At 47.0% G+C, this 18,695-nt stretch overlaps 2 protein-coding genes across 4 annotated transcripts; both read left to right on the forward strand.

Moving 5' to 3' along the window:
• Nucleotides 1-494: 494 nt before the first annotated feature.
• On the forward strand, nucleotides 495-2,334 carry VHL (von Hippel-Lindau tumor suppressor). Its single transcript, XM_027903279.1, has 3 exons — nucleotides 495-705; nucleotides 1,098-1,208; nucleotides 1,566-2,334. The coding sequence occupies exons 1-3, from the start codon at nucleotides 495-497 to the stop codon at nucleotides 1,748-1,750; spliced, it is 507 nt and encodes a 168-aa protein (XP_027759080.1). The 3' UTR covers nucleotides 1,751-2,334.
• A 3,321-nt stretch (nucleotides 2,335-5,655) lies between these two features.
• On the forward strand, nucleotides 5,656-18,345 carry LOC114067681 (interleukin-1 receptor-associated kinase-like 2). 3 transcript variants are annotated; one of them, XM_027903274.1, is made up of 13 exons: nucleotides 5,656-5,808; nucleotides 7,151-7,330; nucleotides 10,358-10,507; nucleotides 11,127-11,239; nucleotides 12,636-12,830; nucleotides 13,226-13,290; nucleotides 13,762-13,876; nucleotides 14,146-14,255; nucleotides 14,637-14,832; nucleotides 15,497-15,559; nucleotides 16,571-16,771; nucleotides 16,911-17,415; nucleotides 17,687-18,345. In XM_027903274.1, the coding sequence occupies exons 1-13, from the start codon at nucleotides 5,673-5,675 to the stop codon at nucleotides 17,803-17,805; spliced, it is 2,148 nt and encodes a 715-aa protein (XP_027759075.1). In that variant the 5' UTR covers nucleotides 5,656-5,672; the 3' UTR covers nucleotides 17,806-18,345. The 3 variants fall into 3 exon arrangements, with proteins under 3 accessions (XP_027759075.1, XP_027759076.1, XP_027759077.1); XM_027903275.1 differs by having other exon boundaries at nucleotides 12,660-12,830; XM_027903276.1 differs by having other exon boundaries at nucleotides 12,663-12,830.
• Nucleotides 18,346-18,695: the final 350 nt, after the last annotated feature.

Below are 18,695 nucleotides of genomic sequence, written 5' to 3' on the forward strand. Positions count from 1 at the left end.
CCTGCCCGCCCTCACAGGAAACAATTTCTTCCCAGTATCTAATCTAGTAACTTAATTTTTCCTTGAGTTTTACTATTTTCATGTGCATGAGACAGAATACTGCATGGTGATTGGGAAGCTCCAGCTGAAGGATAAAGGACTGTTACTTTGACACTCAGAGATCAGGAGAGGAGTGAATTGGCAGCTTGACTGTTGGTGGATAGGGAAGAATTAGTGTTGTGGCAGCACTGGTGAGCCTTAGACAGAAGAGCTGTGAACTGAGGCTGGCGGATAAGACACGACGGCTGGTTGACAGAGAGTTCCCCACTCTTAGGTGAGGAGTCGCTGTTGTTTTTGCGTGTATTTGAGGAGAGGGGCCCTGAGAGGCAGGGCCGCTCCCGCCCCCCGGGGCTCCCCTCACGGCAAGCCCCGCCCCCTCCCAGCCCGGCCGCGCGCATGCGCCGGGGGCGGGGCCGCGTGCCGGGGGGCGGGGCTGGCATGGCGGCCGGGTCGCGATGGCGCCGCCGCCGCCGCCGCTGCTGCCGAGGGCCCTGAGCGGCCCGGGGGCTGCGCTGCGCTCCGTCAACACACGGGAGACCTCCGAGGTCGTCTTCAACAACCACAGCCCCCGCTGGGTGCTGCCCGTCTGGCTGGACTTCGAGGGCCGGCCGCGCCCCTACCCGGTCCTGCAGCCGCGCACCGGGCGCGTCATGCACAGCTACCGCGGTGGGTGCGGCGGGACGGGATGGGACGGACTGGGGCGTCGCGGGGCCCGGGTGGTTGAGAAGGTAGCGGTGGGATTCACCATTTTCTTCTTTTTTTTTTTTCTCCTTTTCCTCTTTCCGCTTTTCCCCCTCTCCCTTTTTCCTTTCCTTATTTCCCTTCCTTTTTTTCCTTTTCTTTTTTCCTTTCCTTTTTTCCTTTCCCTTTTCCTTCCATCACCTTTTCCTTTTTTCCCTTTCCCCTCCCGGTTCACGCCGGTGAGCAGGGCGTGTGACCAGGGAGCTCAGCTGGAGAGCAGCTCGGTCCCTCACAGATACAGCTCAGTCCTTCGCGGATGCCCCCCAGAGCTGCTCAAAGTGCCATAACTGCTGCGTTCCCACCTTGTTCCCTCTCAGGGCACCTCTGGCTGTTCCGGGACGCAGGGACCAACGATGGGCTCCTTGTCAACCAGCAGGAGCTGTTCGTGGCAGCCCCCAACGTGACCAAAGCTGACATCACACTGCCAGGTAAGGGACAGCACTGCATGTGCCCTGGGGAATTCCGAACTTGGTCTCTCTGAACTTCAGTGTAAAGATGAGTGAGAAATCAGAAGGAAACCCGCTCAGACACAGGAAGAGGTGGTGAGGGATTCTAGGTAGAGCTGTGGTGCTGGATAGAGGTAGGGGCACACCTCTCCTGTAAAGGGTCTCTGAGGGGTTTCGTAGGTGCCTCATGGCAGGAGCCTCATCCCTCCCCTCTCTGGGGAGCCCAGCCTGTGGTGGGTGACACTGCTGCTCTGTGTTCCTGTGCTCAGAGCTGCACTGTGGGCGTTGGAGCAGCAGCTGAGAGCCCTCGTGACGAAGCTGTGTTTTGTTTGACCCCAGTGTTCACCCTGAAGGAGAGATGTCTCCAGGTCGTGCGCAGTCTGGTCAGCCCGGAGGACTACAGGAAACTGGACATTGTTAGATCATTATATGAAGAGCTGGAGAATCATCCTGATATTTGGAAGGATCTTCAGCGGCTTTCTCTGGAGAGGAGTGAAGCGTTGAGGAATGGAATTCTGGAATAACATGGTTACTCACTTCAGACTCTTCAATAGCAATCCACTGAGTTTGAGCAGTGAGAGTCACCAGGAAACACACCAAGAACCGATGCCTTCATTTAAAGTTCTGAAACATAAACTCAGTTAAGTTGGTTATGGTAAGTCAGATCCCAAAGACTGAAGAGCACCTGGAGTGTGCCAGCTTCTGATGGTTCAGGTCTGTTGCTCATTACGTGTATCGCAAACAGATGGCTCTGGAGGCCTCACACGGATGAAGCTCAGAAGTTTGGGCACTGCACAGGGATCAGGACAGCTATATGGAACATATTCCTACAGAGTAACCTTCATTGTATTGGAAAGCAAATTACACCAAGAATTAATTTAACCCAGACTGATGGTTGTAAGTGGCAGATCGACACCAGTTTTGTTTAAGTAATTTGTTTTGATGGAATTTCCCTGTCATGCGTAGCCTCCATGTGCCCGTGGGTCACGGCGTGGGGGTTTTTGTGTGAGGGTTTCCAGTACCACCTGAAGACCTGACAAACATTACGTTGATGTAAAAATGATGTGTAAAGACTTGAATTTTATTCTGCCTCTTACCTTTGCACTTACACAAACCCATATAGTATCTCTGCTGCAGCTGGCACGTTTTTACTCACATCATACCTTGAATGCCTTACTTGCCTTCATGATTAGATTCTTGCCTGGCTGAGCTCAGCCACAGAGACCAGATCCTAGTTTTGGGACACCTTTGTCCTTCACAGCTGCTTTCCCAGCAGCCTGTACAGGGTTCATGTGGGGTTCTACAGGAGGTAGATGCTTTGAGTCACAGAGTTGAAAGCAGCATAGTTTCAGCAGACACATGAATTTTCCACCAGTAACAGATGTGGTGCTGCTCAGGTAGAAGCAGGTTGGCAGGAGATCACAGCAGGTTATTTCTGTGCGTACATTTGTTTCCAGTTGTACATTCTGGGAGCAGCTGTGAAACTGAGACTCGGTGTATTCTGTAATTTTGGAGTGCCTCCCCTGTTTGTTGACTTGTCTTTCTTATGTATTTGAAGTGTGTGAATTGATCTTTGACATAAAAATCCACACTAGCTTTCTGACTGATTCTGTCAGGTAACTCGCAGTGCCTGTGTTTGTATCCCTGTAACATTTGGACAGTCGTTGTGGTTGATTAGTAAAAGGCACTTTGGACTGTACAACCTGCCCAGCCCGTTGCTGTGCTGTGGCTCACAAGACCCATCAGCACAGCTTTGGGCAGTGTCTGGGCAAAAGGAGTACAGGGCAAGTTCTGCTCTTAACTCCTCTCAGATCTCTGAGGGGAAAGGGAGCCCAGGTGGGCCTCGGGAGCAGATGGGTCAGTGCCCCAGGGAGGCTGAGTATGGAGGGCACTGCACTCTGCTCCTGCCCGTACCCAGGAGGTGGTTCCCTCCTGCTGCCCCTGAGGCCATGCGCTTCCATGAGCATGGCAGTTCCACTAGGCCCTGGCAGAAAATTGGCCTGCTTGGCTGCAGCTTTTCCTGTGTCAGAGTTGGCATTAGGTGTTGGCTTTAACAGATCTGCACATGGCACACACGTTCTGGGTGTTTCTGAGCTGGCTGGGATCTGTGATCTCTTGTGTTGCTTACTAGAGTATATTTTTCTGTTCTGGAGTGCTCCTTTGGGTCAGAATAAAAGGCTGGAGAAACCCCATGTGGCTCTAAGACATGAACATTGGGAAGTGGAGCCTCCTACGAGTTACTCAGCTGCGTTAGCAATAAATAATGTCGTCACTGACTTGTGGCAGCTTCACTAACACTGGGTGTTTCACTCAGTCCCAGCACCGGCTCGGTGGCCATCCCGGGAGCAGTGTCCTGGGAGCAGTGGTGAGAGCGAGGGTCAGGGCCAGCCCCAGGGCTCTGCTGCAGCACCAAGTGGTGAGGCACAGCTGAAGGGGAGAAAGCGCAGAGAAATAACAAATGGTTCTGATACTGTGTCCTAGGCCTCCAGGAGAGCCCGCAGCAGTTCAGAGTCCTGCCCACACCACACTGTTGGAAAGGGAAGGCTGAACTGCATGAATATACAAGATTGTTCAGATTGGAAAGTCAGTTCCAGCTTCCCTGTAAGACCCTGCATTACATGTAATGTTGGGAGCAGAACTGAAGCCAGACATGGAATTGGATGTGTTCTTTCCCCTCATTTTCCCCTGAGGCAAATAGTCTAAAAGGTTTCACAAGTTTTTCCAGTGCCCAAGGGGAAGAAGTGTCTTTTCTTCCTGCTTTTGTCCAGTTCCTTGCAACACAATTTCAGTCTCATCTTACATCACTTCCAGAGATGCTCTGGTCATCTTCCCATGACAGAATTTAGGTATGTGTCAGAGGGACAGTGAGCAGGGAAAAGGGAGGGAAAAACCCCATAAATGCAACTATTCCTGTTGAACTGGTATACTACTGCTAAAATAGCTCATCTCAAGGCAGTCTTTGAGTTGTCATATTTTAAATAATAATACACTTTGGATATTTTTGTTTAGTTTTTTTTTTCTGTCTTTTGACTTTAGAGCTCTATTAATATCCACTTATCCTTGCTACTGGGGGGCTAAGAGATTCATTGTTACTTCAATGGTATTTGAGAGGTTCATGATTTCTCAGGCCAGAAGTATAAAGGACTGCCAAAGTTTGAAGGTTTGATACTGAAAACAGGAGTTAGTTGTACTGTTATGTATATGCAGAGTACAAAGAAATAGTAAATTAAAAACTCTCAAAACTTACAGCACTGATTTCAATTCATTTAAATTTAGACCTAGGGCTGAACACAAGCAACAGGAACAGAAAGAGGGATTGTTTCAGTTGGGTGTTGTGGGCGCTCTGGTAACAGAGGTACAGCAGGAAGGCTCTCCTGGTAGATTGTTTTGCCAGAAGTATTTGTAGCAATTACACTGGCTAATTAATTAATTAGACATTGTAATCAAAAGCAGGTTAAATACAAAAAAAAGTTTTAGAAAAATTGCCAACTTTAAGAACATACTTTAAACCTAATCCTTGACAAGCAAGACCTGGCCCTCTGACCACTTCTGATGTTTTTTTATTTCTCACTCCCTGCATCTGCTGCAGTACCACGTCTTAATGAGTGAGCTCCTGTGTGCTGGGGTGCTGGAAAACGCTGGGAGCAGGATCCCTGCGTGGGGTCAGCTCCGGCGCTTTTAGTGCCCTTCCTGGTGGAGGCTGTTTCTCTCTCAGCCCTGGTGAGATCTTTGTGTCGTGGCTGTTTCTCTCTCAGCCCTGGTGAGATCTCTGTGTCGTGGCTGTTTCTCTCTCAGCCCTGGTGAGATCTCTGTGTCGTGGCTGTTTCTCTCTCAGCCCTGGTGAGATCTCTGTGTCGTGGCTGTTTCTCTCTCAGCCCTGGTGAGATCTCTGTGTCGTGGCTGTTTCTCTCTCAGCCCTGGTGAGCTCTTTGTGTCGTGGCTGTTTCTCTCAGCCCTGGTGAGCTCTTTGTGTCGTGGCTGTATCTGCTGGTGGATCGCTGTTCACACCCCCTGTACCCGCTCGGGCGGAGGAGCCGCCGGCGGTGCCCTGGGCTCCACTCCCGGCGCAAACACGGCCTGTGCGCTACACTGGGGAACCATCTCTGGCCCCCGGCACGTGAACCTCGTCCTTTGGCAACCAGGCTGGAGCAGTAGCCACCCCCGGGCAGGAAAATGTGACCTGCACCTGGGGCCGCCCTGCCGTCAGGCGGAGCAGGAAGCGGCGCTGCGGTCGGACCTGCCGGGGATCGCTGGTGGCGCTGGCCCTGCCCCCGCAGCCGGGCTGGGACGGGCCGGGAGGGCAGGTCCTCGGGGAAGAGGAAGCTCGGGGAGAAAATCCGCCTCCGTAGCTCGCAGAGGAGGCCGAGAGCGGTGATCCCGGGCCCGCAGCATGCGCGGCCGCCGCTGAGGGGGCCGAGCTGAGGGGGCCGAGCGGGCCGCGGAGCCATGGCCCTGCAGCCGCCCCCCGCCCTCAGGCCGGGCTCGGCCCCGGCGCTCTACATCCACAGCATGCCCGCCTGGGTGCTGGAGGACTTCTGCCACAAGATGGACTGCCTGAGCGACTACGACTGGATGCGGTTCGGTGAGGGCACGGGGGCTGGCGGCGGGGAACGGGGGCGGCAGCGCTTTGGGGACCCCGCGGCCGAGCCCTTCCCAGCGCTCGGCAGAGCACGTCCTGGGCACAGGGAATTCCCGGGCACCAGTCTGGGTTTGTTTTCCAAACAAACGCGGAATTCCAGATTTCCGTGTTCCCTTGGCTTCTTTCGGGCAGCCAGGCTCCTTCCCGTCGCTCTCCAGTCACGCTGCAACTCCTGCCACTTCTCACTGCCTGTTTTCGCAACATCCTTCACATCTGCTGAGATGTTCTGGGGTTTATTATTTCCCTTCTCTTCATGTATGCTTTATTTATCTACTCATACTTTCTGTCCCTATTTTTCTCGGTCCTGGCCATGTTCAGTCAAAAAGTACAGAAAATGTAGTCCCTGAGTTGTTTTTTGGTTTGTGTTTTTTTTGGTCTGTATCCCAGTCCAGACAATTCTAACCTGAATCTTTTCTTAGTGCATACCTTCCTTTATTTGACATGATTTTCATTCAAGACATCCTGTCTGCTGAATAAGCTCTTACCCCAGTTAATCTTCTTGATGTAGGGTGGGCTCCATCTCCACTACTTTCAGATGTATAAAAGTGTATTTCTGACGTCCTTCTGAAACCAGCTGGGGTGGGAACTCGGAGTCTTTGTCTCCACACGCACAGCGCAGCCCTGGACCCCTCTGGTTCAGGCACAGCCCCTCTGAGACTGCAGCCCCGGGGCTGTGGCCGCGGGTGTGTGGGATGGAGCGGAGTGATGTGAGGGGAGGTGGGTTTCGTGTGGGAAAGCGAGATGGGAAGAGCACAGGGGGTGACCAGCATGTGCATGGTAGGGTCAGCCTTGGCACGGGATCTCCTGCTTCTAAAAATGCCCGTGTTTCCCTGATAGCTTTATCAGCACTCAACTACCACCCAGGTGATTCAGCTACTGTTTGGCTCACCACAGCACTGGGATTTAGGAATGCAGGCAGGAGTGCAGCCACACCACTGACTGCTGTCACCTGATTTGGGAGAATCACCCCAGGAGTTTAATCTGAACTTACTTTGGTACACAAAGTATTAAGGAGAAAGAAGATTACAGGGAAAATATGCTGAAAAGCGTGACTGTGGGGTTTTTTTGAGCATCTATGATACAACAACATTTTTTCCAGAATAGTAGAAGGAAGAAGAGGGATATCTTACTTTAGAACAGAATTTTCTTCATGCCCACATAGCTCATTTATTGTGATCCTTCCGTTTAAAACTGTGCAAATGCAAAAGTGAATTTACTTGTTTACTTGCTTGCCCTGCTAGTTTTTTCTATTTTTTTACCAGCAATATCTGTTCTCTCCCACCAGCCTCCTATGTGATCACTGATCAGACAGAGCTACGGAAAATCAAGTGCATGGAGAAGACAGGGATCAGCATCACAAGGGAGCTGATGTGGTGGTGGGGAGTGAGGCTGGCAACAGTGCAGCAGCTCCTGGACCTGCTGCAAGGGCTGCAGCTCTACCGAGCAGCTCAGGTCATCCTGGACTGTGAGTAGCTGCCCCTTTCTCCTGCAGGTCTCTGCTGCTCCTCACAGCATCCAGCCCCCCCCAAGGACATCTCCCTTGCTAGCTGAAGAAACTTTTTGTTGGGAGTCACATCCTCAAATTCTAAAATATCTCCACTGATTGTGATTTTCTTCTCTCTAAGTAAAATCGGTGGTAGGAGGGAAGAGGTGACACGGGAGGACTCAGTGGTCCCCCCAGTTCATCACCCCACCTTCGTAGTGCCCATCTTGGACCCTTAGAGAGGTGCCAGGGAGACAGGCTGTGCCCAAACCTGATCTGGGTCTTTTAAGCATCAGACAGGGTTTCAGAACACAGAGGCTACACAGAGGGTCCTGTGGCACTGGGTCACATCCTGGGAGGCAGCATGTTACAGCCCTGCTAAGGATGCTCACATGAGACCCAGCTATGGTTGGCCTCTCTGGTGATGTGAAATGCAGAGTCAGCCTTCCAATACAAGAGCAGCTTCCAGCAATTGGCCACGAAAAGTAGAGGCACAACCCGGACAAAACCGATGATCATCCCTGCAGAGAAACGCCATCCCCTCTGCTCTGCCTGGTTTGCTCCCGGTGGTGCGTCAGTATTGCCCTCTCTTGCGCAAGGTGCCGCTGGCACAGGAACCGCAGGGTTTCCCTTCTGCTGCTGTCAGTTACCTTTTCTTGTTTTTTTGAGCTTTCTCAAAAATATTTCTGAGATTTTTTGCACTTCAGTTGCCACAAGCTGCAAAAACGGAGTGTTTTTCCATGTTAAAAATAAAACTCAATCAAATTCCTCCAGGCTGGAGGAGCACACTTTGGGATTCCGAAGGAAAAGCTCAGCTTCTCAAAATTGCACTTGGCTGATGCAAGTAAACAGAGATGTTTGTAATGGTATCTGTGGGCTAGATGGTGAGCAGGCAGAGTAAATACTGAGAGATTGTGACAAGAAATGGGCATCCTCCCTTGAGCTCACTGAGCCACTGAACTGCTGTGATAAACTTACCAGACCTGTGTGACATTGTAGCTGCAGAAGGAGTGACCAGGTGACTTTGTTTTTGACTCTGGGCTCTGTAAAGCAACATGAAGACTAGATAAAGGGGGTTTAAAGTGGATGGAAGAGAAAAATCCTGTGCTCACTTTTTAGTTACGATTCTTGATGATCAATATCAATTTTGTCCCAGATCAATTCAAATGAAACAAATTGCAAAAGTACAATGAAATTATGTTTTTTTTAAAAGCTGCTTACTGTTGTCTTTTATATTTAGGTCCATAGCAAAACGTCATGTTGATGTAAGTGGCAGGAAGTCTGGATTACTCTGTGGTTCTGCCATGCAGAAGTGGTTAATTTTTCTGGAATTAACCCATTATGAGCATTTCACTATGTGCTTACTCATAAGCAGAAGTGATTTCCAGAGGTTTAGACCAGTCTTTAAAGTTTTTACCTACTATTTCTGCTTTTTTCTCTGAATACACTTATTCATGTGATCCCTCTGGGGCTGATACCTTGCTTGTTCTGTTGGGCACTTTAGAAAGCATAGCGGTCCTTACATCACCATAATTCCATTCCTTCCAACTTAAAGGAATCAGACACAGCACACAGGGAGATGTTTCATTGGAAGATTACTTCCCAAAGAGTTTTATCTCTGTTCAACAGTTTCTTCCACTCTCTAGTCCCACTTCTGAATGACCATAATAATTTTTTTCTATGTCACTTCTTTAGCTGCAGTGCTGCCCTGTTTATCTGATGTGCAGGAAGTTGCAAAAGTCATGAAAAACCCTGAAAAGTAGGTTGAATGAGGGAAGAGATTCTAACTTCTGAGACTTCTAGGTTAAACTACAGGAGGAAAATGCCAACAACTGTTAGTTTTAACTAAAGGCCTGCAGACTGCTCAATGAATAATTTCCAAAATCTGTAAATTTGGGATTTCATAGCATTCTGGCACAGTAAAAACCATACCTGAGTGTTCCAAGTTTTAATTTCCAGGCCTAGTTTCAAACCTGAATTCATAGGTGGCATTAAAGACAGTGGATACAAACCCCAAAGAGAACATGCCCATTTCTACCATTAGTGGTCCTGAGGTACTGCTGCTCCTGAGCCTCAGTGCCTGAACCTGCCAGGGCTTGGCTTCTCTACACAATTCATTGACTCTTGGTTCATACAAGTAGCCCAGATCACACATCAAACACACAGCTTCCTGCTTGTTCCAGGTAATCCCTGGGCTTTGTTTGTACAAATCAACACAGAGCTGTTACCTGATTTCAGATGCAAACAGAGGTCTGGCCCGTTTGATTCTGAGATCACCACTGTGCTTAAGATACAAAGCTGGTAGAACAACAGGACAAAAAACCCCATGTAATAATACTTGGGCTCATTTTCTTTTACGTAAAAATAAAACATTAATTTTGATTTTTAAGAAAACGCTGAATGTATTGCTGATAAAAGGTGCCCGGTAGAAACAGAAGTTTAGAGGTACAGCCAGGAAAATTTGTTCTCAGGGAGGAGAAAGGCCTTTTATCACCCCTAGTACACACAGGGCATTTTCAAGCTCCTTTTCAACCTCAGTTTTAAATGTATTTACAGATAAGAATTCACATGCTTCTTCAGGAGTTTCTGACAGCCTCCTATATCACAGTTTCTTGAACTTTTGTACTTTATTTTGTTGCTATCCTAACTGTAGCCTAATCTCATTTGAATAATTCTCCCTCAGATATACATGTTTTTCCAGTCCCTGTACACCAAAAACATCTTTGTAGTTCTTTCAATCTTACTTCAAGTTGCTTTTTCAGGCCTGACTCTCAGATTTTGCCAAGCTGTGTACAGCACAGGATCTGTTAGAGTTGTAATGAAATGATAATTCAGCCTTTAATTTTCCCTTAGATACCAGTAAGTCTTGAGCTTTGACCAATTTTATGTTTTTCCTAGATTGTCTCTGGTTTGTTTCTTTCTGTTCCATAAGTAAAAGCATGAGTCTTCATTGCAAATAGTTTTGTATAGGAAAGTATTTCCTCATCTTTCCTTTGCTCTATTTTGAAGGGATATCTGCCTCTAACACTACCAGCCCTGAGAAAAAAGAGCCAGTAGAGCCCCCCAGCCAGGAGATCACACCTATACCTCTCACAGAAGGGAGAAGGAGAGAGAAAGAAAGCGAGTTAAGCGTGTTGCCATCACCAGACTCAGCAGGCAGTAAGTACAGTCGCAGCCTCTGAATTTGCTCTCACATGAAGTGACTGCACGGCCAAGGCTGCCGCGTGTTCGCGATCAGGATCGGCAGTGACTACACTGAGCTCCACAGGGGTCACACTGCAGTGTTTGCCGTTTTCCTTGCACTGCTGTATCCTGTTTATTCCTGACTTTAGCACACTGCTTCCTGGTCCTCCTTCCTGTAGCTCCTTTGGCCTTGAGAGATGCTGGCTGTGTCTGTCCCCTGGGATCTCAGGATGCCAGGTGTCCGACCACCGTGCTCCCATCCTGACTCCCTGCTAAGACCAGACCAGTGCATGCATTTCCTGCCCCGTGTTCCTCTCTCTGTGCACAATAAATCTAGGCCAGCAGGGAACCAGGCAGGGGTCAGCAGCCCCTCTGCATGGGAGAGGGAAGGAGAGAGAAGGTAGAACACCTGCAATAGCACAGACACAGAGAGCTCCCTGTCTTTGCACAGCATTCCACAGCTTGTCAGAGATTATCCCTGGTCAGGAACTTCAACAAAATACCCCAGACCTTCATGATTCCCAGACCTTTATAGTTAGTCACAGGCTGTGGTGTTATAAAAATAAAAGGTGTATTTTCAATGCTGTTATTTCAGTTTCAGGCGCCGTTTCTGAAGGAGCCTTGTATTCCCTCCCTGCTCCACCACCTCCCCCAAGAGACCTTTTGAATTCCCTGCAGTCCAGTCCTCCTGTCTCATCAAGTGTAAAGGTAAATCCCCTTAGTACTCTTTGACTATAAGAAGGAAAATTGCTTTTATGACATCCTGTGTTTTTTTAGTTAACAGTTTATCCCTCTACTTGTACAAAAAGCCTGGTGAAAATGTGGGACTCAATTACAGTGGGTTTGGACTGAATACAGTCCTAATGCTTCAACTGGACTTGTAAACCATTGCTTATGGTTTACATCTCTTTTTGCCAGTGAAGGACCAGTGAGGGAAAAATGTACAGTATTGCATACTGCATAGCTTGGAAGGGCTAACATGCCCACAAATAACAGCTGAGTTTGAAGAGCTCTCCAGTGTAGATTTTACAGAGAACTTAGCATTTCTGGTGTGACCACAGGTTAGGGCAGTAGATACCACTGACCAGTCAGAACTGCATACATCTTTTGGTTTCATTTTATACTTAAAATGTGGTTTCTGCTCAAAACCAGGCTTCTATTGAATTTAAGTGTTGCTATCCAGAGCCTTGTGTAGCTGACAGCTGAAAACCTATGGAGGTTCATCACCTCTCTGAGCCTCTGTTCCAGTGCTTAACCATTTCTGTGGATAAGGTTTTCCTCATGTTCCTAATGATTTCAGCACACATTTCCTGTTCCTGCCTCCCCACAGCTCTCCTGTCTTTCAGACTGTCTAGTTAGACCTGTCCTGTCCTCAGGGTGTTTCCCAGATCTGTGGGCACACTGCTGCCATCAAGGTTGTTCTTGGCCTGCTTTCTGTGGTTTATTTTGTTTGAGGCCTTAAACCCTTCCACAGTACCATGGTTCAGGAGTACCAGCCAGCAGAGCAGATTGCCTCAAAGAGCACAGTAGTTTCAGGGTTTCTTGAGAAAGAGTTAGTGCTTTGTTTCCTCAAGTCCTGTGCAGATTAAGGTTGTGAAACTTGCATGATTAGGCTACAGTGGAACTCTTAATTACAATTGGTATTAGGACTTGCCACACTGGAAGCAAAAAATTATTGTGAAACCGATGCCAGGTGCTCCAGAAGTAAATGTGAAGTTCCTACCAGAGCATAAATACATTATGAGGGACACCACTTTCTTATCCTACTGTCTCTCAGCCATAAAGATTACTATTTTTTGTAGCTTAAGCTAATATCACATAAATATGTGGACTTTTAAACAAAACTAAGTCTCTTTTTTGGGAAAGGTGGAAATGCAAATTGGTAACTGATTTCAAGTCGCTTCTACAATGCAAAATTTTTACATCATAACAACATTATGTGTTATCTACACCCTAAGGAGTGATTGCACAGTACCTTTCCATTTCATTCAGCAATCACAGTGATTGCTTAAATCATGGAAAAGAAAATATGACACATGAAAGAAGGAAAAAGCACGCAGTTTTTCATGAGATAGATAAACTTGTTTCTTCTACAAATGTGTAGCCTTGCAGCTCTTCTACTCCTCGGCAGGAGACAATGGCTGATCTCCCCAGTGGGAGTCTCCTGTGGGCCCAGAGGGAAGTTGCTGATGCCACGAACGGTTTCAGTGACAAGAACAGAATCTGTGAAGGTACTTTTGCAGATGTCTACAAAGGTCAGAGGAACAACGTACTGTATGTCATCAAAAGACTGAAAGAGGCAAGTACTGCACCTTTTTCTGGAAAGGAACGTTATTAGCATCTCTTAACCATTAGCAGTCATTGTTTAATTTTGTGTGGGCAAGGAACTGGAATGGCTACACAAGAGGAGAGATAAAAAGGAAATTATGTAAATAAGTAAACCTAGATCCAGCAAACACACGTGATGGATATTTAACTCTATCCATGGGAGTAGCCTGCACTGATGATTGCATCAGGGGTGTCTTTACAGTGGTATTTTTTCTAATTCTCAATTAATTGTCTCCTTTGACTCAACATTGCCATCAGTGGTACTAGCCTGTTTCCTGCAGTAGCTCATCAGCAAGAGACACAGATCTGTATAAATGCAGAACCTTGTTAGTTAGGACTGACATCTTCCATGTTCTCACTTTTCAGCTGGAATGCACAAACCCAGATTCCACCCAGAGGTTCTTCCACACGGAAGTGCAGATTTGCTTTCGGTGAGTGGCTGTCTTGCAGGGGCAGCGGTGCCTGTCCTGGTCCTGGCGGGTGTTCAGTCAGCCCTGGGGGTCTGTCTGTGGGCTCTGTGCTGGGCTGAGGGCTGGGGCACTGCCTCGCAGGAGCTCTGGGTGAGCAGCCTGGCCCCTGGGGCTGCTGCCAGCCCTGGCTGCGCTGGCACAGCCTCTCTGCAGCCCTTGGGGTGGGGAGGGCATGGTGGCTCCTCCATGCCCCTGCTGTCTGCTTGCGACAGGGCTGTGCTGCCCTGGGCTCCTGCTCAGTCACGGCTCTGCCATCCTGCCAGGGGCCCAGCTGTGCTCCCAGCTGTGCTCCCAGCTGTGCTCCCAGCTGTGCTCCCAGCTGCAGCACACCGTTGCAGCTACATTGCATTTAGGAACTTAGCCCAGCTCAGGGATGTATTTTTCTGTGTTGCTCACATTTCATTTGTAAATCATTGCGATCTGAGCCTGCAGGTGCTGTCACATCAACATTCTGCAGCTGCTGGGCTTCTCAGTGGAAACTGGATTGCACTGTCTGATATACCCCTACCTGTGCAATGGCTCCCTGCAAAACAAGCTCCAGTGCCACGTAAGCAACGATCTGGGTCTGTGATCTGCCTGTGATTGCGAGTCCTGCCCTGCTCTTGCCTGAAAGCCAATCTCATCTCTTTGGATTTTGAGAAACAGCCAGAAAAAAAGGGTGCCCAAACACCTTGACTGCAAGCACCAGAAAGGCTGCAGCTCTCTCCTGGAGTTTTGATTGGGACTCAAGACTAAACCTTTGGTTTTCAAAACTACCAATGTCTTACAGTGTTTTATTCTATAAAATAAAGATTTCTTTTTCTCCCTTCCTTGCAGGATGATTATGCTCCACTGACCTGGGAGATGCGAATTAGCATTTCTGTAGGAGTCATCCGAGCTGTGGAGTATTTACATAATTTTGGAATTCTTCATGGGAATATCAAAAGGTGAGGGGTTTGGCATGTCAGCACTTCCTTGGTCACTTGATAATTCCAGGATTTCTTTAATAGTAATGACTAAAACTCATGCAATTTGGATATCCGTATGCAGTATTTTCTGCTGTCTCTTGTTCTGTAGGGCCTTTATACTGATTTGTTTAACCTGTCTCTCCTTCCTAAAGTGATGGAAGTATATTCTTTTGAAGTAATTTCTTGAGTGCTTGTTCTTTCCCTTCTTCCTTTCTACCATTCTCTGTCCCTCCACTCCTACGCAGCAGGCAAAATGCTGGACACTTTCAGTGCTTAACTTCAAAAGTGTAAAACTAATTCTTTGCCTCAAGTTAAAGTAATGACTTGACCAATACTGTTATTTGTCTGTCCTTATCACAGCTCAAATGTCTTGTTGGATGAAAACTTTACACCAAAGCTTGGACATTCTGGCCTGCGATTGCATTCTGCTGATAAAAAATCAGAATATGCTGTGATGAAAACCAAAGTCTTGCAAGCTTCTCTTACTTACCTGCCAGAAGATTTTATCAGACATGGGAAGTTAACAGAAAAAGTGGATATATTCAGCTGTGGTGTGGTATGGTTCCTTTTTCCATGCTCTATTGCATTCTTCGGTGCCTTGAGACAGGAAATTGGATATAAGAACAAGTGCCTTCATGTCATTGTTTTTCTGGCAACTTTATCTCGTAACTACTGGCTCTAGAACGTGTTGAAATCCTGTTTTTAACTGTGTTCACACTCCAAATATACTTCAGTTTGTGGCAAAGTGAGGTGAATCTTTTGAACAACAGACAAGTGTTTCTTTTTGCAAAAAGAGAATATTAGTGCTGATTGTTTATAAAAAGTTCTCAGAATTCTTGCAGAATTGCCATGAGCTGCTACAACCACCTGTAATCTGGAATTTCAACAAAAATAATTGATAGTCTGTGATGTCACCTGTCTCCAGGTGCTTCATTTAAATAAGAAGTTACTCTGTTCAGTGAGATTTCTAATCTACATTTAGCTTGACTTTCTTCTCATCCTTTGTATCAGCAGCATCTATTGTACCTGACTATAAAATCTGGACTTGGCTCTGGAGGTAGATCTAAAGTCTCATGAATGCCCAGAGCTGGCATTGTTAAGCTATCTGAAGTAAAAATAGAATGCCTTGGCAGTTCAATATTACTTTAGTTTCAAAACTAGTTTTTAAAATTGTAATTCATTCTGAACAAACTGTTTTATCTTTCAAATACACTTTCTAGGTCTTAGCAGAGGTACTGTCGGGGCTGAAGGCGCTGGATGAAAGCAGACACCCCATTTATCTGGTAAGAAGCAGCAGGAACAAGTGAATGGGGTTGCTGTCTTAATTTTGTTTCAATACAGTTTGATATTTGCCATCTGCTGTACCATGTCCTGAAGAAGGGATGTTTAGGAGCCATTTCCAGGCTCTGTTAATGTCAGTAGCCTGCCTGCCTTTAGACAGAGGCAAACAGATATTCCCATTTCACACAGCACACTCCTGAGTGCTGGCCTGATTGTATTAGGAGAGACTCCAGAATAAATCTGTGTTTATTGGAGAGACAAGACCTTGTGCCGAAATGCTCCTGCACCTTTTCTGTGTGCCAGCAAGAGGTGGTCTGAGCCACACTGAGTGGGGAAACCTGGCTAGGTGAGAACTGCAGATGCTCCTCATCATGTTTATTGGGTGTTTGTGTCCTGCACTCCTGCCTGGGATTGATAACCTGGCATGTTTCCCAAGCTGAGGTTACAGGTACACATTCTACTTTCACAAGCAACCAGGCCAGCCAGGCTCACTGAATCCATTGACACTATCTGCAAAGAGCAGCCTCCACCTGCATTCCTTCTGTGGGATGTGCTCCTGATTTCCCATCTGGCTGAAGCCTTGGAAGGGAGAACAACAGTTCTATCACTTAATATTTCCAAGCAATTCAGCAACGTTCAAAGGGGTTCAGAAAATCAAAGATTCTACATCTTTGATTTCTTTAACACATTAGAAAGGCCTGTGCAAGAATGCTGCTCTACAAGAGTTGGCTCTTTTTCATCCCTGTCTGTAAAGGGGCACGAGCCGAGAAGAGCTGGGCCTGCTTTAGGGAATTTGACATTGGACACATGCAGAGAAAGCCTCTGCCCTTTTCTCTCCAGTGAGAACAAACATTTCTGTCAGTTCCATGAATGGAGATTCTTAAACCTTTTCAGTCTGTGAAGCTGCCATTGAGGAGCACTAATGACAAACATGGCAATACTCAGAGACTGAGGCTGAAATAAATGCTTGTGTTAATTTTGCCTTCACTAACGCATCTCCTTCCTTTGAACAGAAAGATATGATTGCTGATGAAATTCAAACAGCGAAAGAAAGCTCACACTCCAAAGTAAAAACTTTGGAAAAGCTGGCTGCCAATGAAATCTGCTGCAAATACCTAGACAGGAAAGCAGGACACTTGCCAGAAGAGGTTGCAGTTGATTTTGCCTCAGCCATCTGCCTTTGCCTGAGAAAGAAGAGTTCTAACATAGCAGAGGTAATATTATTAATACACGAGCAACATTTCAGTCTCCTTGTCATCGAGGAGATAACAGCATTCATGCCTTACTTATCTTTGGGAGTGTTGATGTAGGAGAGTATGTGTATGCATTCACAGATATGGTTGTTAAAAACAGGTGCTTGAAGTTATGGAAATGGCTGAAAATAAATTAAAAGAGCATTACATCTGTGGAAGCAGCACTTCCGGCTTCTCCATGAACACTCCAGAAGAAACTGACGATGAGACTGCCAGTCTGAGCATGGATGTGCCTTCTGCAGTGGGGAATAAAGAGGAGAGTGCCCAGGCAGTGACCCTGTCCAGCTCCAGCCCCTGCGCCCCTTCCATGGGAGCCGCGGCACCCGAGCCCTACTGCGGACACACGTCACGGGTCCCCTGTGAGTCAGATGAGTCCAGCAGTTTCATATGGAACCCGACAGAAAAACCCACGAAGGAGCTATCCAGCCACAGCTGTACCACTTCAGAGTCAGGCTCTGGTGACAGGGTCAAGCAGGAGAAATCTACCAACGGGCTGCAGGAGAGGAACGCGGCGTGTGCCAGAGGCGGCGGCGGCCCAGAGACAACAGCTGCTGCACAGGGCACCTGTGCCCAGGGCAGCCTGGACTCCTCCTGTGCTTCACAAGGTAAAGGTGCCCTGATGGTGTGAGAGCAGGGACAAATTACTTTCTTCTCCAGTATTGCTTAGGTTCTTCTTCCTACTTCTAAACGTTTCATCTTTTCTCCTTGATTATGAATTTACTAGTAAATCTACATAATGTTTTGTGAGTTTCTATCAGATATTTTTCCTAAGCTAGTTTGGTTGGTTGTCTTTTTTTTTATTTTAGAGTTATCACCTATTCCTTAGACAACAGATGGAATTTTTTTTCCTCAATATTTGGGCATTTTGTTTTTCAGCCGTAGCCAGAGAGACATCTTGGAAAATACAGATAAATGATCCAAAAAAGAAGCTCATGGAAAACATTAGGCTGTATGAAGAAGACAAGTTAAACAGTTCTGAACTTTTTGAATCGTAAATTGGCTGGATTTATTAGCAGTGGCCAGTTTAGAAGAAGAAATAAGGACTGTCTCTTCATTAGAAAGATGGTAAAAATATGCTTTTAATGTAAGATTAAGCAGATTTGGATCAGAAACATCAGCCCTGAGTGAAGGAAACAAAAGTGATCACACAGAGAAGCAGCAGGAAATACTTGTTCTAAAGCAGATTAAAGAACAGTGCCACTCTGTACACAGAAATTCCTTCTGCCTTTTCATCTGAAACGTGAAAAGGAATGGCAAACAAGTGCCAAGATAGTTTACAATCCTTTTGCAGTGTTTCAGAAAACATCTCCAGATAATGTTTGTCTCATTAAGCCACAGTCCCAGGAGTCACAGAGCACGCACTGACCAGCAGCCAGGAAGCAACGCCCTATGTCATTATCCCCCTGCAAAGAGGAATCCTCAGAGCCACGGGGGAAGTTTTCCAATGAATCTCTCCTATTCCATCTGATCTTAGTGCTCAGAACACTGCATTACCAGAGAGGGAGATTCTTCTGCAAGGTCTCAGACATGCTGTACACAGCGGCAGGTAAATGACTTCAGCCACGTTCCTGTGCTCTCGGAGCGTCTCCTGCACACAGCTGACACCACGTGAGCCCAGCCTTTCAGGTCACTGTCAGCACCTTTGAGATGGCTGTTCAATTCTTAAACCTCTGTGTGATTCTTCAGAGGAATGCTTTCGGGAATTATTTTTTCCTAAGTGTCCTTTATATGTTGTTAAGGTTTCTCGTTGTGTTTCACATTATACTGTTGTATATTACAATGTCTTTAATTCTGTTATAGGACACTTGAAATATAATTTGTTGTATTTATTTTGGCAATGGGTCAAAGATAAGCTAGTAATGGGACCTGTTGATGGTTCCATGCT

This window comes from Empidonax traillii, unplaced genomic scaffold (assembly GCF_003031625.1).
Source record: "Empidonax traillii isolate 1590-97213 ecotype Southwest subspecies unplaced genomic scaffold, ASM303162v1 scaffold956:size363975, whole genome shotgun sequence".
Classification (NCBI taxonomy): Eukaryota; Metazoa; Chordata; class Aves; order Passeriformes; family Tyrannidae; genus Empidonax; species Empidonax traillii.

Bases quoted from the DNA above. Each gene is read 5' to 3' on its own strand.
- VHL (XM_027903279.1), top strand. From the start codon at position 495: ATGGCGCCGCCGCCGCCGCCGCTGCTGCCGAGGGCCCTGAGCGGCCCG. The intron at 706-1,097 runs GTGGGTGCGGCG...GTTCCCTCTCAG, and splicing joins CGTCATGCACAGCTACCGCG to GGCACCTCTGGCTGTTCCGG. The intron at 1,209-1,565 runs GTAAGGGACAGC...GTTTGACCCCAG, and splicing joins AGCTGACATCACACTGCCAG to TGTTCACCCTGAAGGAGAGA.
- LOC114067681 (XM_027903274.1), top strand. From the start codon at position 5,673: ATGGCCCTGCAGCCGCCCCCCGCCCTCAGGCCGGGCTCGGCCCCGGCG. The intron at 5,809-7,150 runs GTGAGGGCACGG...CTCTCCCACCAG, and splicing joins CTACGACTGGATGCGGTTCG to CCTCCTATGTGATCACTGAT. The intron at 17,416-17,686 runs GTAAAGGTGCCC...TTTGTTTTTCAG, and splicing joins CTCCTCCTGTGCTTCACAAG to CCGTAGCCAGAGAGACATCT.